General features: G+C 44.0%; 1 protein-coding gene across 1 annotated transcript; it reads right to left on the reverse strand.

Annotated features, from left to right (window-relative positions):
* Positions 1-6,477: 6,477 nt before the first annotated feature.
* On the reverse strand, positions 6,478-11,613 carry etaa1b (ETAA1 activator of ATR kinase b). The gene is made up of 6 exons (XM_076742290.1): positions 11,279-11,613; positions 10,783-10,911; positions 10,576-10,634; positions 10,309-10,418; positions 8,613-10,039; positions 6,478-7,882 (listed from the first exon to the last, which is right to left on the reverse strand). The coding sequence occupies exons 1-6, from the start codon at positions 11,412-11,414 to the stop codon at positions 7,770-7,772; spliced, it is 1,974 nt and encodes a 657-aa protein (XP_076598405.1). The 5' UTR covers positions 11,415-11,613; the 3' UTR covers positions 6,478-7,769.
* Between the last annotated feature and the right edge of the window lie 7,308 nt (positions 11,614-18,921).

Here is an 18,921-nt window from a genome sequence, read left to right on the forward strand (position 1 = left end):
TAGTTGCTTTGTTGATTTGATAACACATATTTGCATTTGGAAACAGCTCGAGTAATTTGACTGGGGACTCCCAACTTGCCTTTGAGGAGAAGACGGTGCTGCAAACATTGCTTTGCTTTGAGCTGGCGTTCCTTTTCTTTGCTTTCTACTTGGCATACATCGTGTTTGTGAGTGTGAGATAGAAAAGGGGTGTATATTAGCGAACATAACAAAGAATTATCGTCTTATAACTGTGTGAAAGAGTGTTGATCTTCTGTCCATATGAGCCTCTTCACACCTCTTCTATCTGTCACACTTTATCAGGCAGACTGACAATAAGCAGAAACACTGAGCAGTGGACCTGGACCAAACTCGGGGTGTGTGTTTGTGTGTGTGTTCTGGTGATTCTATACAAAACAGAAAATGATATGAGGGAAAGAATGATAATGCATATATCTCAGAGCTGGTCCTCACATGTTTAAGGTGCACTCTGAAGGTCAGATGTCATTTTTAGGGTCAAGATTGGAATCAGGATTAGGACTGGAGTAGAGTAAAGGTTAAGATTGAAGCTTCTGTGTGCACGCAGGGTGTTTACGCTGTCGGTAACCACCCGCCTAGAGATGGCTGCATGCATACAGCAGTGCTTTCATAGATTCGGGCTTTTACATTTTCTGTTTCAAACAGTCGGTGTCAGGTAGCGTTTTGCTGGAAAGCACACAGGAAAGGATGCATGTGGCAACAGCAGACTTTTGTTTTGAAAGACTGGGTAGTTAGTTAGCACGAGCAGTAAACAGAAAAATGAAAGACAGAAACTCAAGCCATAAATTGAAAACTCGGAGACTAAAACACCATTTGCAGATTGTCATTTTCCAGCAGATATTGTTGTATTCATTGCAGGCTGTGTTGTATTCCAAACTGCTCCAATGAAAAAACCTTTACTTTACAAACACTTCCAGGCTCTGAATGCTGCTCTGTGTAATGTGGCCTCTCTCTCCTCTTGCCACCAGTCTTAAATGAGAGCCAGATGATCTAACAGTACAAAGACCGGCCATCATTAGCTACTCACCATCAGCATGCAGGCACAGGCAGGACCCAGCATGACCCTGAAAAGGTCAGAACGACTAATGTGTGTGTGTGTGTGGTGGTGGTTGTGTGGGTGTGGAGTACTGGGGAACCCTGGGGCCTCCATCCCTCAGGAGATGGTCAGCTGGCAGGTGCTTGTGGATTCAGTGTGTGTGTGCGCGCGGTTGATGTGCTTTGCACATTGCTAAGGGAACCCCTTGGCCTCAACAATCTTGCTTTCCCTTGCATTTTCCACGGTGTGTTTGTACATTGCATGTGTGTGTGTGTGTTAGTCCGGCAGCTGGAGTTCCACTCAGCTGGCCTCTCTTTATGCAGTCCTGCTTCGAATAATGAACTGTGTCTCTGCACAGCAGGAGCCATTTTAACTCAAGAGCACACAACTCGCAGAAGCTAGCGCCACTTAACATTTTAGCACCTGGTTAGTCTCTCACTGTACCGCAAAGCAGCAACTAACCCTGCAATCACCTCCGAGTCCTTAAAGATGAGCTGTGTGAAAGCCCTGATATAAAAATGATTTGCAGACTCTTTCGCCCCAAACTTTTCTAATAACAATCGGTCAACAACAACAGTGCATATTAGAAAGCTAATAGCTAGCTTCCCTGCATCTGCTGCTCCTTTTTTTCCTCAGGGGAAGATTTGGCACCTCACTGTAAAGCCCGGCAACAAAATTACCTCAGCCTAAACCTGTCAACAGACCATTACAGCCCACGCTGACTATTACGGGCTGGGGAAAAAAAAGGGCCAAAGCCATTGTAGCGCAAAGGTGTTGGCAGATATAGGCCGGAGGAATGTGGCAACAGGGATATTTGTTGGCTGTGTGCAGGAGAGTCTTGTTTCTCAAAACACGGTTAAGTCTGCAGACCCTTATCAGCATGCTTAATAAAGCGTGGTGATGCCGGGATATCAATACGGGATCAGTTTGGATGGAGATGATCTTAAAAAAACAGTGATAATCCAGCATTGAACAGTGTAAAAGACATTTTCGAAAGTTGAGTTGATGCAGAGCTTTCAGTGGGCTAATAAATCCTTCACAGGAGGTGTTTTTTTTGTTCCTCCTTCCATTCCAAAGCAATGATTTAGACTGTAATAACAAGGCTTTGCTAGACAACTCCTTACTCCTTATCACTAGTACGTCTGGGTGACTTTGACCTTTACGTGACTTATTTTCCAAGAAAAGATATTCTACTGATTAACTAGTTGTAAATTGCTTGGATAAGAACACCAACAACATACATGAATGTAAGATTTGCCTCAGGTGGGTGAAAAAAAAATCCCTTTCAGGCTCTCAAAAAAATTTGAGGTATGTTGTTTTCTCAGTGTTGATACATCACAAGACGCTCTGCACATGTGTAGAAACGGACAAAAAGTTTGCCACTAAGAATATGTTGAAACTGCTGAAACCTAAAAATCGAAGGCGTTCACTGACTTGTTTATCCAGCTTTAGTGCCTTAAGATTCATTTTTCTTCCTGTGAAGCTGCTAAGAAATCCTGTTTCTTGACAGCACAACATGTTTAACCAAGAAGTAGTCAATCATAGTAAAATGCTTCCAGAGAAACAACAAAAATCTGCTAAAAAAAAAAAAAAAAGTCTCTAAACAACGACCGAAAAGATGACACTGTTTTTCTTGCAGCCCTAGACTCCCCAAACACCCTGAACTCTACACGTAAGCATTGCCCCATCATGCTCATGGGTTTTCCATCACTGTCCTCCGTGGAGGGAGTGGGGGAATTTGGCAGCTCCCCCCTTCTCCCAGTGGGGAGGGCAGTCATACCTGGGGGCCCATGAATGGAGCCCTCAGGTAAAGCGCTGTTGAAACAAATCTAAAGCTGCCTAATGACACGCACCGTGAAACTCTTCACAGGTCATTTACGCTGCTGACAGGCTGCTGCCACAGTGCTGCACACCTCCTCCTCCTCCTCCTCCTCCTCCTCTGTGTGTGTGTGTGTGTGTGTAAGACAGAAATGGAGAGGGACACAGATATACAATCAGATGAGAGAGAGATAGCCAGAGTTAGAAAGTAAGAAAGAGTGGAAAAAAAGAAGCTGACGCATGTGTGACATGTATTAGTCATAATCTGCGAGCTATGAAAACAGCGTTTAGCCTCTCTGCAGCACGGCCTCGCAGCATGGGAAAGCCATTAGAGATGCTATCTCCAATGGCTCCTCCGCACTTGGGTTAAGGAGGCAATAGCTACCTCAGGTCAAATTTCTAAAGACGTTTAATTTATGTTTGCTGTTCTTGGAGTCTGTTTTGCGGAACAGTGGATGCCCTTGGAAAAGTTTGCCTCATATTAATCTACTGCAAATGCATCGGTAATCCAGCACACTAGCATGCCTCCAGGTCTCATTACTCACTTCCGCCCCTTCAACCCCATGCTGGGATGAGTGTAGAAAGACGGCCAGGAGGGGTAACCAAAGGGGAATAAATGCTACTCCTGCAGCTCTGGTTCCTAAAACAGTATCACCTTAGATTTCTATGCCTACCATTGTTTTCCCTCTGGGACAGCTGGAAGTGAGGTAACTGCACTCACAGGGCAAGTTAACGCTGTGAACTTAAACTTGATTCGCTTGGATCGTTGCAGCCATTCAACCAAATGACATTTTAGATACAGAATGCAAGACAGATGGAATCTCATGATTTTTTTTCTTCTGTATTTGTGTAGTAAATTATCACTACTGCCGGAGGGTTTTACAGTCCATTTTCCCTTTTCTCTTTTCTTATTTAGGCATCGTCATTAATACGGCAGCCTTCCACGCAACTGATCAAACAGAGGAAGAGTGAATGTGTGAGGTTATGATGACAGGAACGAGTCTTGGTGTCAGTTCTGCTGCTGTGTTGCTGACCTCTGACCTCCCAGTGCAGGGGACAAAACTGAGGATTTCACACTGGGGATAAATTATTTATGCCAATATAATTATTGTTAGAGGAAAAAAAAAACACCACACAGTTTGAACAGCAGTTTGACCAAATAATGCTCAACTCAAGGTCTAACTTTATTATTGATTATTAAAAAGTTTGTGAAAAGGCAAATAAGCACCAAAATAGACTAAAATCAAACACATTTTAAGAGAAATGTTCATTGACACTTTAAATAAATGTGAATATTTATCGGTCTTATCCTTGTTGAAAGACACATCAGTTTGATATTAATATAGAGAATGATTTAGACTAACTTGACCTCATAGACTGTCCCTGTAATAGTCGATCATCTCTATTCAGCAGATCATAAGGGAGGACCATAACTCAATTTACTCATCAGGAGGATTCACCCTGAGATTTCTTTCCTTGTCCTTCATCACTTCAGGCCTCTGACCTGAACCCTGTGATTCAACAGGGTTTCAACAGCGATATTGTTTTGATCCATGAGGGAAAAATCCTCTTTTCACTTAAAACACCTACACAGCGGAGGTCAAAGTTCAGGCTCAGCTCAGAACAACAACCTCTAAGCTGTCGCACCTTGACTGTGCCGTCCTTCATCATCATTACTGAGAGCTGAACTGTATGTTTTTAAATGCAGCGACATGCGTTTCCAAATGTCTTCTCAGCAACATCCCCAGCCCGCCCGTTACTGTATTTATTGTACTTTCTGAATAGACTGCTTCTGTCTCGCATGCTTAAGAAAATATTCAAGGTTGTTTTGTTTTTTTTTTAAACAAACTTTCCGTAATATATCAGATAACACACCACTAATCTGTCCATCACACTCTCTCCTTCCCCCCTAAATTGCTACCACACCATCCCAGACCCTTTCCCAACTTCAATTAACGTCTCCACACATCAGTTTCAAGCTGCAAATCCCCCTCTTCCAAAAATGAAAACATTCACACAAGAATAGACAGTTTAAACAGGTGCCATGGTAACATAATCGTCACTGCGGCAATTACTGCCTTCTGCCTGACTAACAGCCATAAATCATCCTCTCTCTACAAAGAGGACGTTGTGGCGCTCCACTCCCATCCAATAATCAGAAATTGCTCCATGTACGGCGTGACGAGTGGGCGCTGAAACAGCCCATTCTTCTGTTTGGCGGACGATATTTCGCTCTCTATGGCGGCATTACAGGGATCCTTCAGCGAGCACGATATTGTACCTGCTCGACACCTGTTAGCTTTAGCCAAGGGTTTCATCAGATAGTTGAAATAAATACTAGTCGTCATCATCATAACCATAATCATAGTCATAAAAACCAGGGGCCTTTATGCTGATGCCAAATTGCCCTGCCATCTGATTTACGGTCGGACTGGGTGGGGAGGGGAAACAGACAGGGCAGGGAGGAGGATGGGGCCTATTACGTGCTCGGAATGGGATAAATACTGCAATAGACACACCTGCAGACCACCCGTCTCACACACACACACACACACACACACACACACACACACACACACACACACACACACACACACACACACACACACACACACACACCTGGGAACTCATAGCCATGTGATGGCTGGGGACGGGCTCAAAGGAGGAACAGTGAAGAATTCTCTTGGGATTACAAAGAGGAACATTGTGTTAGCCTCACACACACCACAGCAGGTGAGTGGAGTGATAAGAGGCCAGAGGACAAATTAGCCCTCATATTAAAATAATCCCTCGTGTCTAATAACAATAATATGCTCCACACTGACGCTGCTCTGTGTCCACAATGGTCTTCCTCTTCAGGCCGCAACTTGTTGAAAACAGATTTGAGTGTTTGCGAAATGGGCCCATCATATCTGCTCGACCTGTCAACAGTCCTGAAATACACAGAGGTTAGAGTAATGGCTGCCAATAACTGCAGTAAGGAGGCGGTCTGTGTACGCTCAAAATCCCGACCAGCTGTTTGATACCAAAGTGAGAGCCAATGATGCAGCAAAAAAGACTCAAGGTCCAGTTAGGAGTCTAACTGGGCCTGGGAGGACAGCTGCACGGTGTCCTCTGTGGCTCTACAGGCAGTTCTTCAAAACGTGAAAAACGACCCCGGTGATTTCATCTGCGTTATCTCAGCTCGGGCTTCGGATGTCAAATTGTTGGTGTCTGTTTTGAAATAAGAAGTCGTTTCTCAAATTTATCGTCTGCCAAAAACTGATCCCAGTCTGCTTTAAAGACATTCGAACTGGTAGCAATGGTTGGTCATAATGTAGCAGGAAAAACAATGCGGGTGAAATAAACGTTGGTAAATGTTCAGTTTGAGGGAGGTCAGGACACCTGATTAGTTGCCTGAAGGATGAATAATCCGACTCACAGGCGATCGGTTAGATTTCAGGAAGGGTAGAAGTTTTGGTCTCGCTGGTCTTGAGGTTTGATCACGGCCCGATTTCCAATGTATGATGAGTTAACACCCTAACCCTAACCCTGAGTTAACACAACATACAAGACCCATAAAGATGCAGGTGTCTCAAAAATAAGTAAGTTTGGAGCAGTTTGTTCAAAGGGTCAAATGTTTATTCCTTTGATTTGCGTTTGGCAGGTGAGAGAACAGCACAGAAAACAGAAACACGACGCCTGAAAAGGTGGACAGTCGTCAGGCAGTGGAAACGAAAACAGCTCATACGAGGCTTAAACATCATGAAAGGCAAATGATCATGTTGCTGTCGGGCTGCAGTCAAATTCCTAATGACACACTAAGGCACTGAAACGGAAAGAAAGAGGTCACTAACATTTGGATCTGGGTGTTATCTCACCTGTCTACCACAGATCAACCCTCTGAACACGCTCCATCAAAGCTTCCTCGTTCAGTCTCATCCTGTGGGAATCAAAACGTGCACTTTCATGGTTGTGTTTTGACTGCTGTTGGACTAAGAATGTCTAAAAGGTGCATAGCATGGCTATTACAGTAAACTGCCTACAGCGGAGGCCATAATGCTGTCTTTACAGTATAACACTTGATTCTGACCTGTGCAAAACTGAAATGATGACAAACCATAGACAGAGGAAAAGCAAACAAACAAGAAACGTTAACGAAAGAACATCTGCTGAGTCATGCCATGCTTCTTTTCATGTATAAAACAGACATTTTCTCATCTATTCAATCTGTAGTTTGGCCCCAAAGAAAAGTTTTACATTGTGTTATAACACTGTCTTCGTTTACTTCGACTAAAGCAAAGTTCTTCTGATCACAACGTTATGAGAACGGCCAAATATTTCAAGTATGCATGAGTTCAAGTCGCAGGCACATAATCTGTCACATCAAGCAGTCGGTGTAGAGAACACAGCTGTTACTGCCTGTGTTCACTGTCAGTTGTAGACATCAGTTTCTGATGGAGAACATCAACAACACACTGTGTTTTAATGTCTGTTGCATCGCCGTTACAGAGCTAAGAGATGGAACTACTTACTGTTAAAGAAAAGCAAAGATCAGTGACCATCTTTTTCAGTCCAAACTTTGTGCAGACAGCTGAAATGATGAAGCATGAGAACTATTCTTCAAAGTGAAAAAAGCTCCAGGAAATCTCTTAATATCGCAGCACCAGATCTGAGATTGCATCTCATCGTGCATAAAACTCCCTTCTCTTAAACATGTTTTTACATCAGCAGCTCTTACGTCAAGCATCCGCTAGTCCTTTGTGTGCAGAGTCAAGCAAATCATCCAAAATCTGCTAATGTGATCTGAACTAACACCATCGAGGAAGACATCATGTTAAACACCTCCATAAGGACGGGACTGAACCACTGGTATGGAATGACGACTGAGCATCCCTTCAGTCAGGACGGAGCTCCTCTATGGTTTCGGGGCGTTCTGCATCCGCAGTCGCCTCCTGGCCAAGGCTTCCTGCTTCTTCCTTTCGATTTCGGGTGAGGAGCACTTCCCGGTCATCTGGCTTGTGACAAAAACTGGAGAGGAGGGAGGAAAGTGAGAGGAATGAATGGAAACCCCGAATCTGGTTGTCTGACAATTAAAAGACTCGCAAAGGCCTCAAGAGGAAAGAGGAAATCAGCCCTAAATCAGACCTTGTGCGTCGTTGCTCTGACCTTGAACAACTTTGTTTTAATTTGTTCACATAAAAACATTGCTACCATAACCAGTGGGCACCCATGCTGACGCTCATGTGGAAGTACAAAAAAACTCTCCACGTCCAGAAGAAAATCAGTCTGCAATTCACTGGCAATGAAGCTTCCTGAGGTTTGGACTCTTGACAGCGTCACAAATTGAAGCCATGGCACTGTTTACTGGCACTGAGGGAGAACTGTTCATGTGCACATGCACTGGACTGTCAATGATTACAAGAACAACATGTGACATCTGTTTTACTTGTGAGTTTTCACTTCAATATCCAGTCTTACAGCAAAGCACTGAGGACAGAAGATGGAAAAAAGCACAAAGATGTACTGACTTAACCAAAATAACATTTATGTCTAAATGAAAAACCTTCAGAACAGACTGCATAAAGATTATCAAATGCATTTTCTCCAATGTCAGACATCTGTTTTGATCAACTTTTGGCTTTTTCTTTAAAAAACAGTGCAGTCCTGTGTGATATTAAACATCCGAACTAAAAAAGGACAAATTCATATTTAATTTTCAATGCAGCCAAAAACAAACGTCAACATTCTGACATCTTACCTTTGCTGCTGATGACTGCGGAGTCGGACACGTTCCTCTTGAAGGTCATGTGATGGGACCTGGAGTTCTGCGGTGCCGTGGCTGTCACCGTCTGCTGCTTCACATCCACGTTAGCGTTCCCTCTCTGGAAAGTTCCAGAGGAATCCCCGCACTGGCTAAACGTGCCCAGACTCATGTGGCTTCCTGGGAGGCTCTGTGACATCCGTGATTTGTTGTTGGCGCCTTTCATGGGAGCGTTCCATCCTTGGTAGTTCACAGCTTTACAGCTAGTCTCTGGTAATGAGTTAGAACGAACAAAAGCACATGGCGACTGTCTATTAGCACTGGCACCGGCGCTCGTGGACCCGGCCGCGTCGATTGGCAGAGGCGCTGTGGTTTTTCGCTGTCGCTCTACGGCAAAATATTGTTTTTCTTGGCAGCTGCTGGGGATCACTTGCTGCGGCTGACTGTTGGAGATCCTCTCCACTCTGTCACATACCTGGTAGAGCAGCGCGTCATCATCTCCATCATCCCATAAGCTGTCTGAAATGTCTTTAACAGAGCAGGCAGCTACACAAGTCTTCTCCTGATTCTTAGTGATCTTGTCAGGTTGAGGAGTCGACAGAGTCTTTGTGGTCGACATCTGTGGTTTAGGTTGTGTAACAGTGAAGCCGGACTTGGATTCCTCCCTGGGCTGGAAGTGAGGGTTGGGCTCTAACTTGAAAGTGCTTCGGTTCGTAGTCTTTGGTTTGGGACACAGTTCCTGGAGTGCAGTGGCGCTTGGCTTGGAGTGCGAAGTTGGACGCTGATGTGCAGAGTTTGTATTTGCAGTAGGTTTGCACGCAGAGGTGAACTGAGTAGTGTTTGTCTTAGTGTTAGACTGCAGGTTGGTGTCATGTTGCTGGTCAGGATCCTGGGTCATCGCCAGCACAAATGAGTCATTAAGTAGGTCATCGTTCTCCCAGTCGTCATCAAAGTCATCACAGTTGTTCGCACTCGAACCACAAGATCCTTTTTCTTCAGCAGGACGTGCAGCCGGGCCAGACCTGTCAGCTGACTTGAGCTCTGATTGTCGGGGTTCAGATGAAGTTGAACCCCGACAATCAGATTGTCGGGGTTCAGATGAAGTTGAACTCACAGGTTGGGCTCTTATTTCCTGTGAACAGGCGGACACTGAGGAGCCCTGGCTCAGCCGGCCGCTGACTCCCTGCGTGGAGCAGTCGAACAGAGCGTGCAGCTCTGACTCCACCTGATCCAATGAGTTCGGACACTTTAGGTCTCTCACACTGCTTGAGATTGACGTCTCTGTCAGTTTTGCCGTGGAAGCGCTCCCACGTTCACTGGGGTTGTTGTTGACAGTGTTAAGCTCTTCTGAGGTCTCCCTGTCTTGTTGCATGTTCTTGTCAAACTGCTTGGCCAGTTTCATGAGGTCCTCCACACTGCTCTGCCTGCAGAGAGGAACGACAGACGAGGACAATAACCATCAATCCTCAAACGACAGAATACTGTATATCTCTACCAACCAGTCAAGTTCAGTTTACATCCATGTCTGTCCAGACTCATAAAATATATGCAGTGAAGGAATTTAATAAAAGGTGCTAAGTGTGTTTTATGAATGAAATATATGATTCCAGTAAATCATTTCCACTAAGAAACATGCTGTCTGCTGTACAAAGGACACACATAAAGCATACGGTGTTTGTGTTTGATTACACACCGAGAGGACCTCTTCCTGACCCTTGACTTCGGGATGTCTGGTGTGCAGGAGACGGCACTGTCACCTATCCACTGCAGCAGAGGAGATTCACTCTCCTTCCTCTTCACATCCTGAGTCAGACAAAAGCAAAACGTTCAAGAGTTTCTTTCAACATATGAACCAAAGAAGCCTGAAGGCCTGAACACAGCACACAGACCTGAGTGACAAAGCTGAGTCTTTATGATTAGCTTCAGTGGTTTATTCAATGGTAGTGAAGAAATGACTGACCTTTGGGGCAATTCGGTCAACAATATCTGATATTTCCACAACTCTGCAGTTCCTGAGCCCTGACCCAGAAAACAGATACTTGTTATGACAAACAGCACAAAAAACATTTAAATCACACGTGATCGATATGGCTCAAGCTGCCAGGTTTTACGTCTCTTTCGTATGCATCCACATGTGATTTCTGTGTCGTGTATCCGTGTTGTTTACCCGTACTAGCTGGAGTGGGAGATGTTGCATCCCAGAAAATGTCTTGTGATGGTTCCACATCTCCTGGAGAGTCCCCATTATTCAGGCTGGGGTATCTGCTGCAGCCGCTGCCCTTTGGACTCTGAAAACCTGCAGCTCAAACAGATATCAAGTGTTCTGTTAGCTTCATGAAAGCACCCACAGTCCACGAGCTGAGGTTACTTATTTCAGTGCATTTAACAGTATGCATGATACACAGCATGTCTCCTTCTGGTGTAACATGTTGCACGTGTACAAGTACACAAACAAACACAATCTCACTCAGATGATTAGTGGTGTATTAGTACAAAGTTAGCCGTACGTTCAGCTTGCATGCTATCGCTGTCATATCATCGGTTTGATCGCATAATGGCCGCCGTGTCTCCTCCGTGTGTGCAGATAATACAATGTTTTCAAGTCGTCAGTTTATTCCGTTAATCAGCTTCACCTGCTGAGCAACAATCGCTTTCTGTCTCACCTTTACGCACAGGTGACGTAGCCGTGCCAGGCATCTGCTTTCCTGTCACAAGGTCTTGTGTTTTGCTGTGACAAAGTTTGGAAACTCTGCTCCACAGATCGTGGAAGTCAGCAGCTCCAGCCGCAGGCCCGGACATGGTCCCCTGAAACGGCCGGAGCAGCGCAGCCTCTGCCGGGCATTATTGTTCTGACGGCTTCGTGGATGCTCCGCGGCTTCCAGCAGCGAGGCGGATACTTTCTATGCAAAGTTTTGTCTTGTTTTCGCAAACGCTTCTGTTGTGTTTTTGCTTAACGCTCATTCATTCCGAGCGCGCCGCCATGTTTGGCCGCGACGTCATCAAACTACGGATGCCGGGCAGGTTTTGTCGCAGCTCGTTCGACACCGCAACAGATATCAAAAAACACCAGCTGGAAGGTACGTAGGAAAATATGCATGATAGTATTCAGTTTCATGGTCCACGATGTAGTTTAACTATTAATAATCTTTCTCAAAAAAAAAAAAAAAAAAAAAGCAAGGGTCAAAAACGTCCCCCTGAAACCAATTCAAGGACCCCTGACAGTCCCCAGACTTTAGTCATGCACCGGAGCCTCAGTAATCAGAATCATCATCAGAATCAGATATACTTTATTTATCCCGGGGGAAATCAAATTTGTCTCATCATACTGTCGGTTTCTGGCTTTACCGTTCCTCTGAAAAATCAATTATCACTACAGTTTGTTCCATTTCATAGTTAGTTTCAACAAAACAGGGGCAGCAAATCCACATTTTTGCTCTCAAAGTCTGCTTTATCTGGGAACTTCATGAAATTCCAACATTAAATCTGAGCTTGTATTATTCTTGGCTGGTTGCAGGCAGTTCAGTAAATATTATGGTAGACAGCCTGGTACTACCAAGTAGGTCTGCCCATATGTTTCGCCGTAATTGTGCAGGCTTCATTGGGCCTGAAGCTTGTTTGTTTGTAGAAGCCTTGTTGTGAAAGGTGTTGTTTGTGTGGATTGCATGCCTATTGTCAAATAAATCAGTCACACTTTTCACAAATGTTTATGTTGTGATTCAAACAAATTCGGACGCACAATTTGTATTACATGCTGTTTGGCAAAAGTGCAACAAAGGTCCGCTGAGGTTGCAGCAGTCAGGCTGTAACTGTGTCTGCAGCCGGCTTGTGAGTGTCAGACTGGTGAGGATCAGCCTTCACTGCAATTCTGTCAACAGTCATTGTCGTCCTTTCTAACAAAGCCAGATTAGACAACCTCTAATGGAGTCGATGTAAGGATATGAGTTTACTCAACAGTACGTTACAGTTCTTCTGTGTAGTCTGTCTCGCCCGTGATAAAGGATGGCAGTGATGGAAATAAGGCCACAGCTTGACCAATACTTCCACTACAGAGTCTGATGTGTTGTACTTTTGTAAGTATATTTGAACGCTGTCAGCAACCAAGCCCGAAACCAAAAAAATAATGGGAGTCGGAACGGAAAAATCTTGGATGAAACTGGCCTCATCTGCTTCACAGTTTCTAACATAAGAATTTCATTTGCATTAGTTTTAATTCAATTTAGTGTTCCATCTTGTTCTCAGTCATTCAAATATGCAGAAAACTGGCACATTATGTCAGCTGTTGGCATTCTTCAATCCCAAACAATCAGCCTTCAAAAACTCCTTGTTTTAAAGACCCCCGTGAGACATGATTGAAGACATATAAGAAATGCTCTCTGATACGGTTTTTCCGAAACAGTTCAGTTACCTTGTTAAAGATCCTCAGAGTCCCACGTACTCCTCCCTCACTGAAAAATGCTGAATCCATGACTATGCAAATATTTTTCATTTGGAAAGCTTTACGGCTGGACGCAAGATGTCTCGTCCTTCACTGACAAGTCCCAGTTCATGTGCAGTGGAGGCTTTAAGTTTCCAGATCACACTTATGACCATGATTGGTTCACGATGCAGCGTTTTGTTATGCCACAAAAACACCCTTCCTGTACGTGCACGTCTTAAACGCACAGAGAAACGTTCGGAAACCTTCAGCAGATGAATTTGAAAACGGCGTTCTGGTGTCAAACTGTGCACATTCATCATTCTGCACAGTGAAGCTCAGGCATCCATGAGAACTGTGAGCAAAACGCATTTTTGAGTGGAGGAGGACTTTAAACCTGAGTCACCGTAGACATCAGAGTCTTGACTGCAACTCGGTGAGGTAACGTTTGAGAAACCAGCAACATTTTGAAATGATAAATCCCATTTCCCCCTTCAGGCTCCCCCAAAACACATGAAGACGCACTGCCTGAGTGCTGCTGGAGGACGAGCACTGGGTGTGGAGCGGATTATTGTTGTTGCTGACTGTATCCAACTACCTCATGTCTCATTCATCGTAACAAATCTAAGCAAAGAACGTGGCTATAGTTAGCACTTGCAGCTGGCAAGCTAGCACGTTACTATTGAGAAATTCTGGCTGCACTTTCTGTCTTGTTCGAGCAGCTTGCTGTAACTTTAGTGATATGTCTGCCTGGTGGAAAACAAGTCAGGTGCCATGATTGCATGGCAGACTGTGGGCAGGCACGTACGCAGACAGGCAGGCAGGACGTCCAATCATTTCATTCCAATGAATCAGCTCATCACAGGCCACAGATACTGCAGCACTTGATTGATTGACAGCTGTCAGGATGTAAAGATAATTTCAACAATGTAGCAAAAAAATGCTTTTGAAGTATATCACCCACCGTAGGCGAGATAGAGCCTTAAGTTCAAAGGTCAAAGAAACTATCAATACAATGCACTCAGTCTAAGTGTGTCAGCGAGGGTTTTTTGGAGGCGAGGTGACTGATGGGAAAGGTTATCTTTTGTTTTGGTGTGTTAAGGGAGTTAACAATATTGTGGTTTCATGTAGATTTATGCCTCTAATTAAAGCAAATTTGTCAAATGTGACATCCACTTCTGAACTGTTTGAACGCAGTTTCTGTCCTCAGACTATTTTTTCTGACCTTTGAGAGTTCAGATTGTTTTTAATTCACTTTTGATTTGTGTCGATGATGATTTGGGTGATGTTAGTTGTTTTGAGCCCATAGAAAATCTTACATACTGTGCATATTCTCTTTACTCGGGCCACCTCTGCTCGTTTGTCTTTTGTCTTTGTTTCTGAAACATCGTTGCTTATTGTAGTTAAATATTAAAGAGTTGAATTCAGAGCTGGTGCAGATAGATAAACGTCTATGCTTAAGAAACTTCACATCTGTTAAAACCACTGAACGATTGCCTGTTTTGGTCTTGAATCAGAGTCAAAAAGGTCAGGTCTTGGAATCTGTCTGGGGCTTAGCTAAACCTTAGTAATATCATTCCTTTAAACTATATTTGGCTTTTCACTGTGTGAACACTCAGAAATGTGCCTTTCTGCGTGCGTCCGTCACAGTCAAATGAATAATTACCTCGGTGGTAACAGGTTAGAGCTGATGACTCCAGATAAGTCCTTGTGTTGTTGAAACTAGTCCATGTTTCCACCATCATCATCCTCTTATCTGTGAAAGCTGAGGAAGGGAGGCACATGACGAATGTGTACATGACGAAATGCACACACACACACACACACACACACACACGCAGTATTCAGAGTTTCCACTGAACACACTACACGACTCCTTTGATCAAGAATGAAATATCTGGTTTGCAAAAATTAGAAACTTTACCCTCTTTTTCCTGAAAGGAAACCAAACTTTCAACAAGAGATTGGTGAATGTTTATTGATTTTTAAGTCGCTTGCTGGTTGCGCTGTTTTTGAAACGCGTGCACGTCGTCAGGAGGAGAATAGAAGATTTCTTTAAATTTAATAAATCAGTTATTGTGTATTATTAGGGTTTGCATTGCAGGTTTGCTGAATGTGATGGGTTTAGGGCTGATTTGATCGTATTCTCATCATGTGATTCAACGTTAATTTACCATTTTTCTGCATTGATAATTTTGGGATCATAATGTCAAATTAAATTATGTTTGTCAAATTATGAACAAATATTCTAAATTGAAGAGAACTGGAGGCTTCAACATATTTCTGACATTCTTCAGAGCAATTTCCAGAATAAAGCACTAGATGGTGCTTGTATACCTCCTTAGTACTGTGTGCGTGTGTGTGTGTGTGTGTGGGGGGGGGGGGGGGGGGGAGAAAGACAGATACAGTAAGTAAAGTCAGTGTCGACTGGATGCAGAGAGACTCATGCAGAAAATGTTTTGCTGAGGTGTTGTGCTGCTGGAATAGTATTTTGTAATAGGCAGCACACACACCCACACACACGCGCACACACACACACACACACACTCACACACAAGCTGCAGTGAATTACTATGCTTGATTATACTTGATTCTGCTTTGATTGTTTTCATTTGGAAGCAGTTTATCAATGTGGAGAATTGGGGAAGCCAATCAACTGTGTTTCTTTGATTGAACGCCAGAAACTGTTATGAACAGACGACCTGTAGCCGGAGCCTCCACTTCCCTGGTTACAGCATAATTCTCGTTTCTTCAAAACCTCAGCAGATATTTAGCCACCGGTAACGATAAATGCATGGGAGATGAGGACAGCTGCAGTATGTGTCATCTTTCGGGCAAAGTCATATAAAGAAAAACATTCAGGTGCCCCGAATCCTCCATGTTGATGTAAATGTGCTAATGTTTCATCACTGAAGAAAGAAACCACATGTCAGACGTTCACCAAACAGCCAAACAAGCAGCAGAATATTGGACAGACAAACAAAACTAGGAGTGATGTCAACACATGTGCTGTGATATCAAAGTGTACATTTTTGGTGCACCACAGGGCTTTAAATGCTGTTTCATCATCACTTTTCCCACCATGACATGAGTGGAATTATAGGACAAATACATATTCGGATTTTGAGATACATTCACTTTAATTGATCAATTAATTATTCATTCTATAAAGTGTCAAAGATATAACTCCTTTTACTTTGAAGGCATTGAAATTAAAGGGTTGTGAAACAGAAAAGCATTTGAGAAACTGGAAACAGTGAATATTTGCATTTTTGCTTGATGAGACGCTTAAATAATGTCTAGATTTTTTTGACTAATTAGTCGGCTAATCAATGAAGCACTGACATCTTTAAAAAATATGTTTCATTTATTCCTCCATTTCTTTCTTTACATAAATATGTCTGTTGTGATGCCACTCACAACAAACTGCACATTTCGGCCTACAGGCCACTGTCATGTTCGTGCCGTAGCTGTTGTCAAAGTTAAACAGGTTAACTGGAACTGCCAGCGTGGATATAACAGCGATTTAATCAACAGTTAGCTACGTTTCATGCCTCCCTTTAATGCATTCAGCTAATCTTGGGGGTATCCCCATTGCTCTGTCAAGCGAGCTGTGTCATATCACGCTGCCACGCAAATCCACGCCCGGGGGGCGCCGTCTCCTGCCTGTCTAAAAGTCACCGTAACACCCTCTGTCACACTGAATGTTAGCATTTCTCAGAAGTGATAGTTAGACCACAGAATAAAGGGCATGGCTGTGTCACTTTCAATTTGAATATGAGGCATCAGCCCTCTGCTGCCTTGTGTTTTTACCCGCTCTGTCTTTCCTCCTCCTCCACAAGCCTTTCCAGGCCGTGTCACGGCGAAGAAAAAATTGCCAAAGGCTGCACAGGGAGGAGAGAGGAAGAGCAGTTTAGCCTGAATTCTCCAAGCTTGCTTGATTCTTTCCCAGAAGCCTGTCTCTTCACCTAACTACCTACCGCCTTCTTCCATTTATTGGTTACGCCTGGGTTGTTTAGAAGCAATTAAGGAGCTAATTGTGGAGATTTCTGAGGACCGGGTATTATAGTAAAAAGTAAAGAGCTAATGGCTAATTGCCCAAGCAGCTGCTAGTGTTTATGAAGGAGGAGCGAACATGCCAGGGGATCTACCAGGCGTAGACAGCAGTGAGGACAAGGAGGTTTGTGAGTGTGTGTGTGTGTGTGTGTGAGGTAGGGGGGGTCCTCATTGCTGTGGATCCCAGGGATGGTTCACACTGGGCAGGTGCCAGGTGAATGAGACAAGCTGGAGAAGATGAGGCTCAGCTCAGAATAGAGTCTGCATAAATAATAACCACCTCTGATGGCCTCTGGTGCTGCATCTCCAAGGAATCCATGTCGCCTTCCATGTTCGTACGTGAATGGTATATCCCAATGTTTATACCACCCCCCCGTGCACTCCCCCGTTCTCCCTCACCCCCACACACCCATTCTGCCAGACCCCCCTTTGGGCTAGCAGTGCTTCATGGATGACAGTTAGCATGTGGCAGAGCTCTCTGAAGTGGAAGGGATCCAGGATGCTGCGTTTCTGTGCCAGCTTCACCAAGCTGGGATTTCACCCATTTCACAGTGTTTGCCAATGGCTGGAACTGTGAATGAAAGCATTTGAAACAATGCCTGCTTCTGCAGTGTCAGATCAGTGGGCTTCAGCAGCGGTTAGCTGCAGCCTAAGGTGGTTTGGCGTTCTTCTGAAAGAATCCCAGCAGCCCTATTGGTCACATGGGGCGAAAAGGAAGTGCTAAAGGGCGTCCAACTGCACTCACAACCAGCAGGATGGTTGAGATGAAGAGGAGGAAGATGAGAGGAGAACATCAAAGCGGGACAGTTGTGGTCTCATTTTGATTTGGCTCTCTGTTCCATTATTTTGCTGGCCAACATGACTGGTAAGATTTCAGGATTCTGAACAAGTCAAACATTTACTGAACACATTTCTAGTTCCCAGTTGTTTTGAATCAGGAACTGAGAACACAGAAAGGGGCTTTTAAGACAGAATAGTGTCAAAAATGTTGAAATAAGAGCTTAATTTGTCACAATAGAATTATATTGGCCGCACATATTCCTCCATATTTGATGCTCTGCCTGCTGCTCTAAGCCGTTTTTTTCCAGGAAAACTCCTGTAGAAAACTCAAACTTAATCATCAGATATCCAAAGAGAAAGACGTCAGAGGTTCCATCCAAACTATTTGATTGATGGACGATCTCTGGAGAGCGCCATGCACAAGGCAATGCTTATCTTAGCAACAAGGATGGGGGGAAAAAAGAATCTCAGAGTTAAGCAATACCTTTATTTTAAAAATTTAATCCTTTTTATTAGGCTAACCTCCAAAACTTAATGTCTGTAATGAAATAACATAATTTTAGTATATCCAATTAACCTCTGTCTCGACCCCCTTAGGGCTTCACTTAACATAGATTCAACTAAGGTTGTCTTGACTGCAGCTCTGCTTTAGGTGTTACAGATTAGGTGCGAGACCTTTCTGTCATGATCTCCGTTGTCACCATTTATGGGCCTACCTGCCATGTACTGCATTATGGTAAACCGCTCTCCATATGTGCTGGGCGACATCATGAAACATGCAAAGGAGACGCCAAAGAGGAAGCCATTTTGCAGAATTAAGACGCAGCAGCAGTCGTGGAGGAAGGCTAAAGCAAGAGAGCGCAGAGGGGCGGTGTGCCTGCATACAGCACCCCGTAGCAGCAGCCTACTTTGACTGCTCATTTATTCTGTTTATAATAGCAAAGCCGATGATAAATGTCCCGCAGAGTGCACATGTGCTAAAATATTCATCAATTGGAAGCCCCCTAATTTGCGGAGGAGGAAAACCAATAAATTCAGATGTGAGCGGCAGTCATG

The sequence above is a fragment of the Chaetodon auriga genome, chromosome 11, assembly GCF_051107435.1.
Source record: "Chaetodon auriga isolate fChaAug3 chromosome 11, fChaAug3.hap1, whole genome shotgun sequence".
Lineage (NCBI taxonomy): Eukaryota > Metazoa > Chordata > Actinopteri > Chaetodontiformes > Chaetodontidae > Chaetodon > Chaetodon auriga.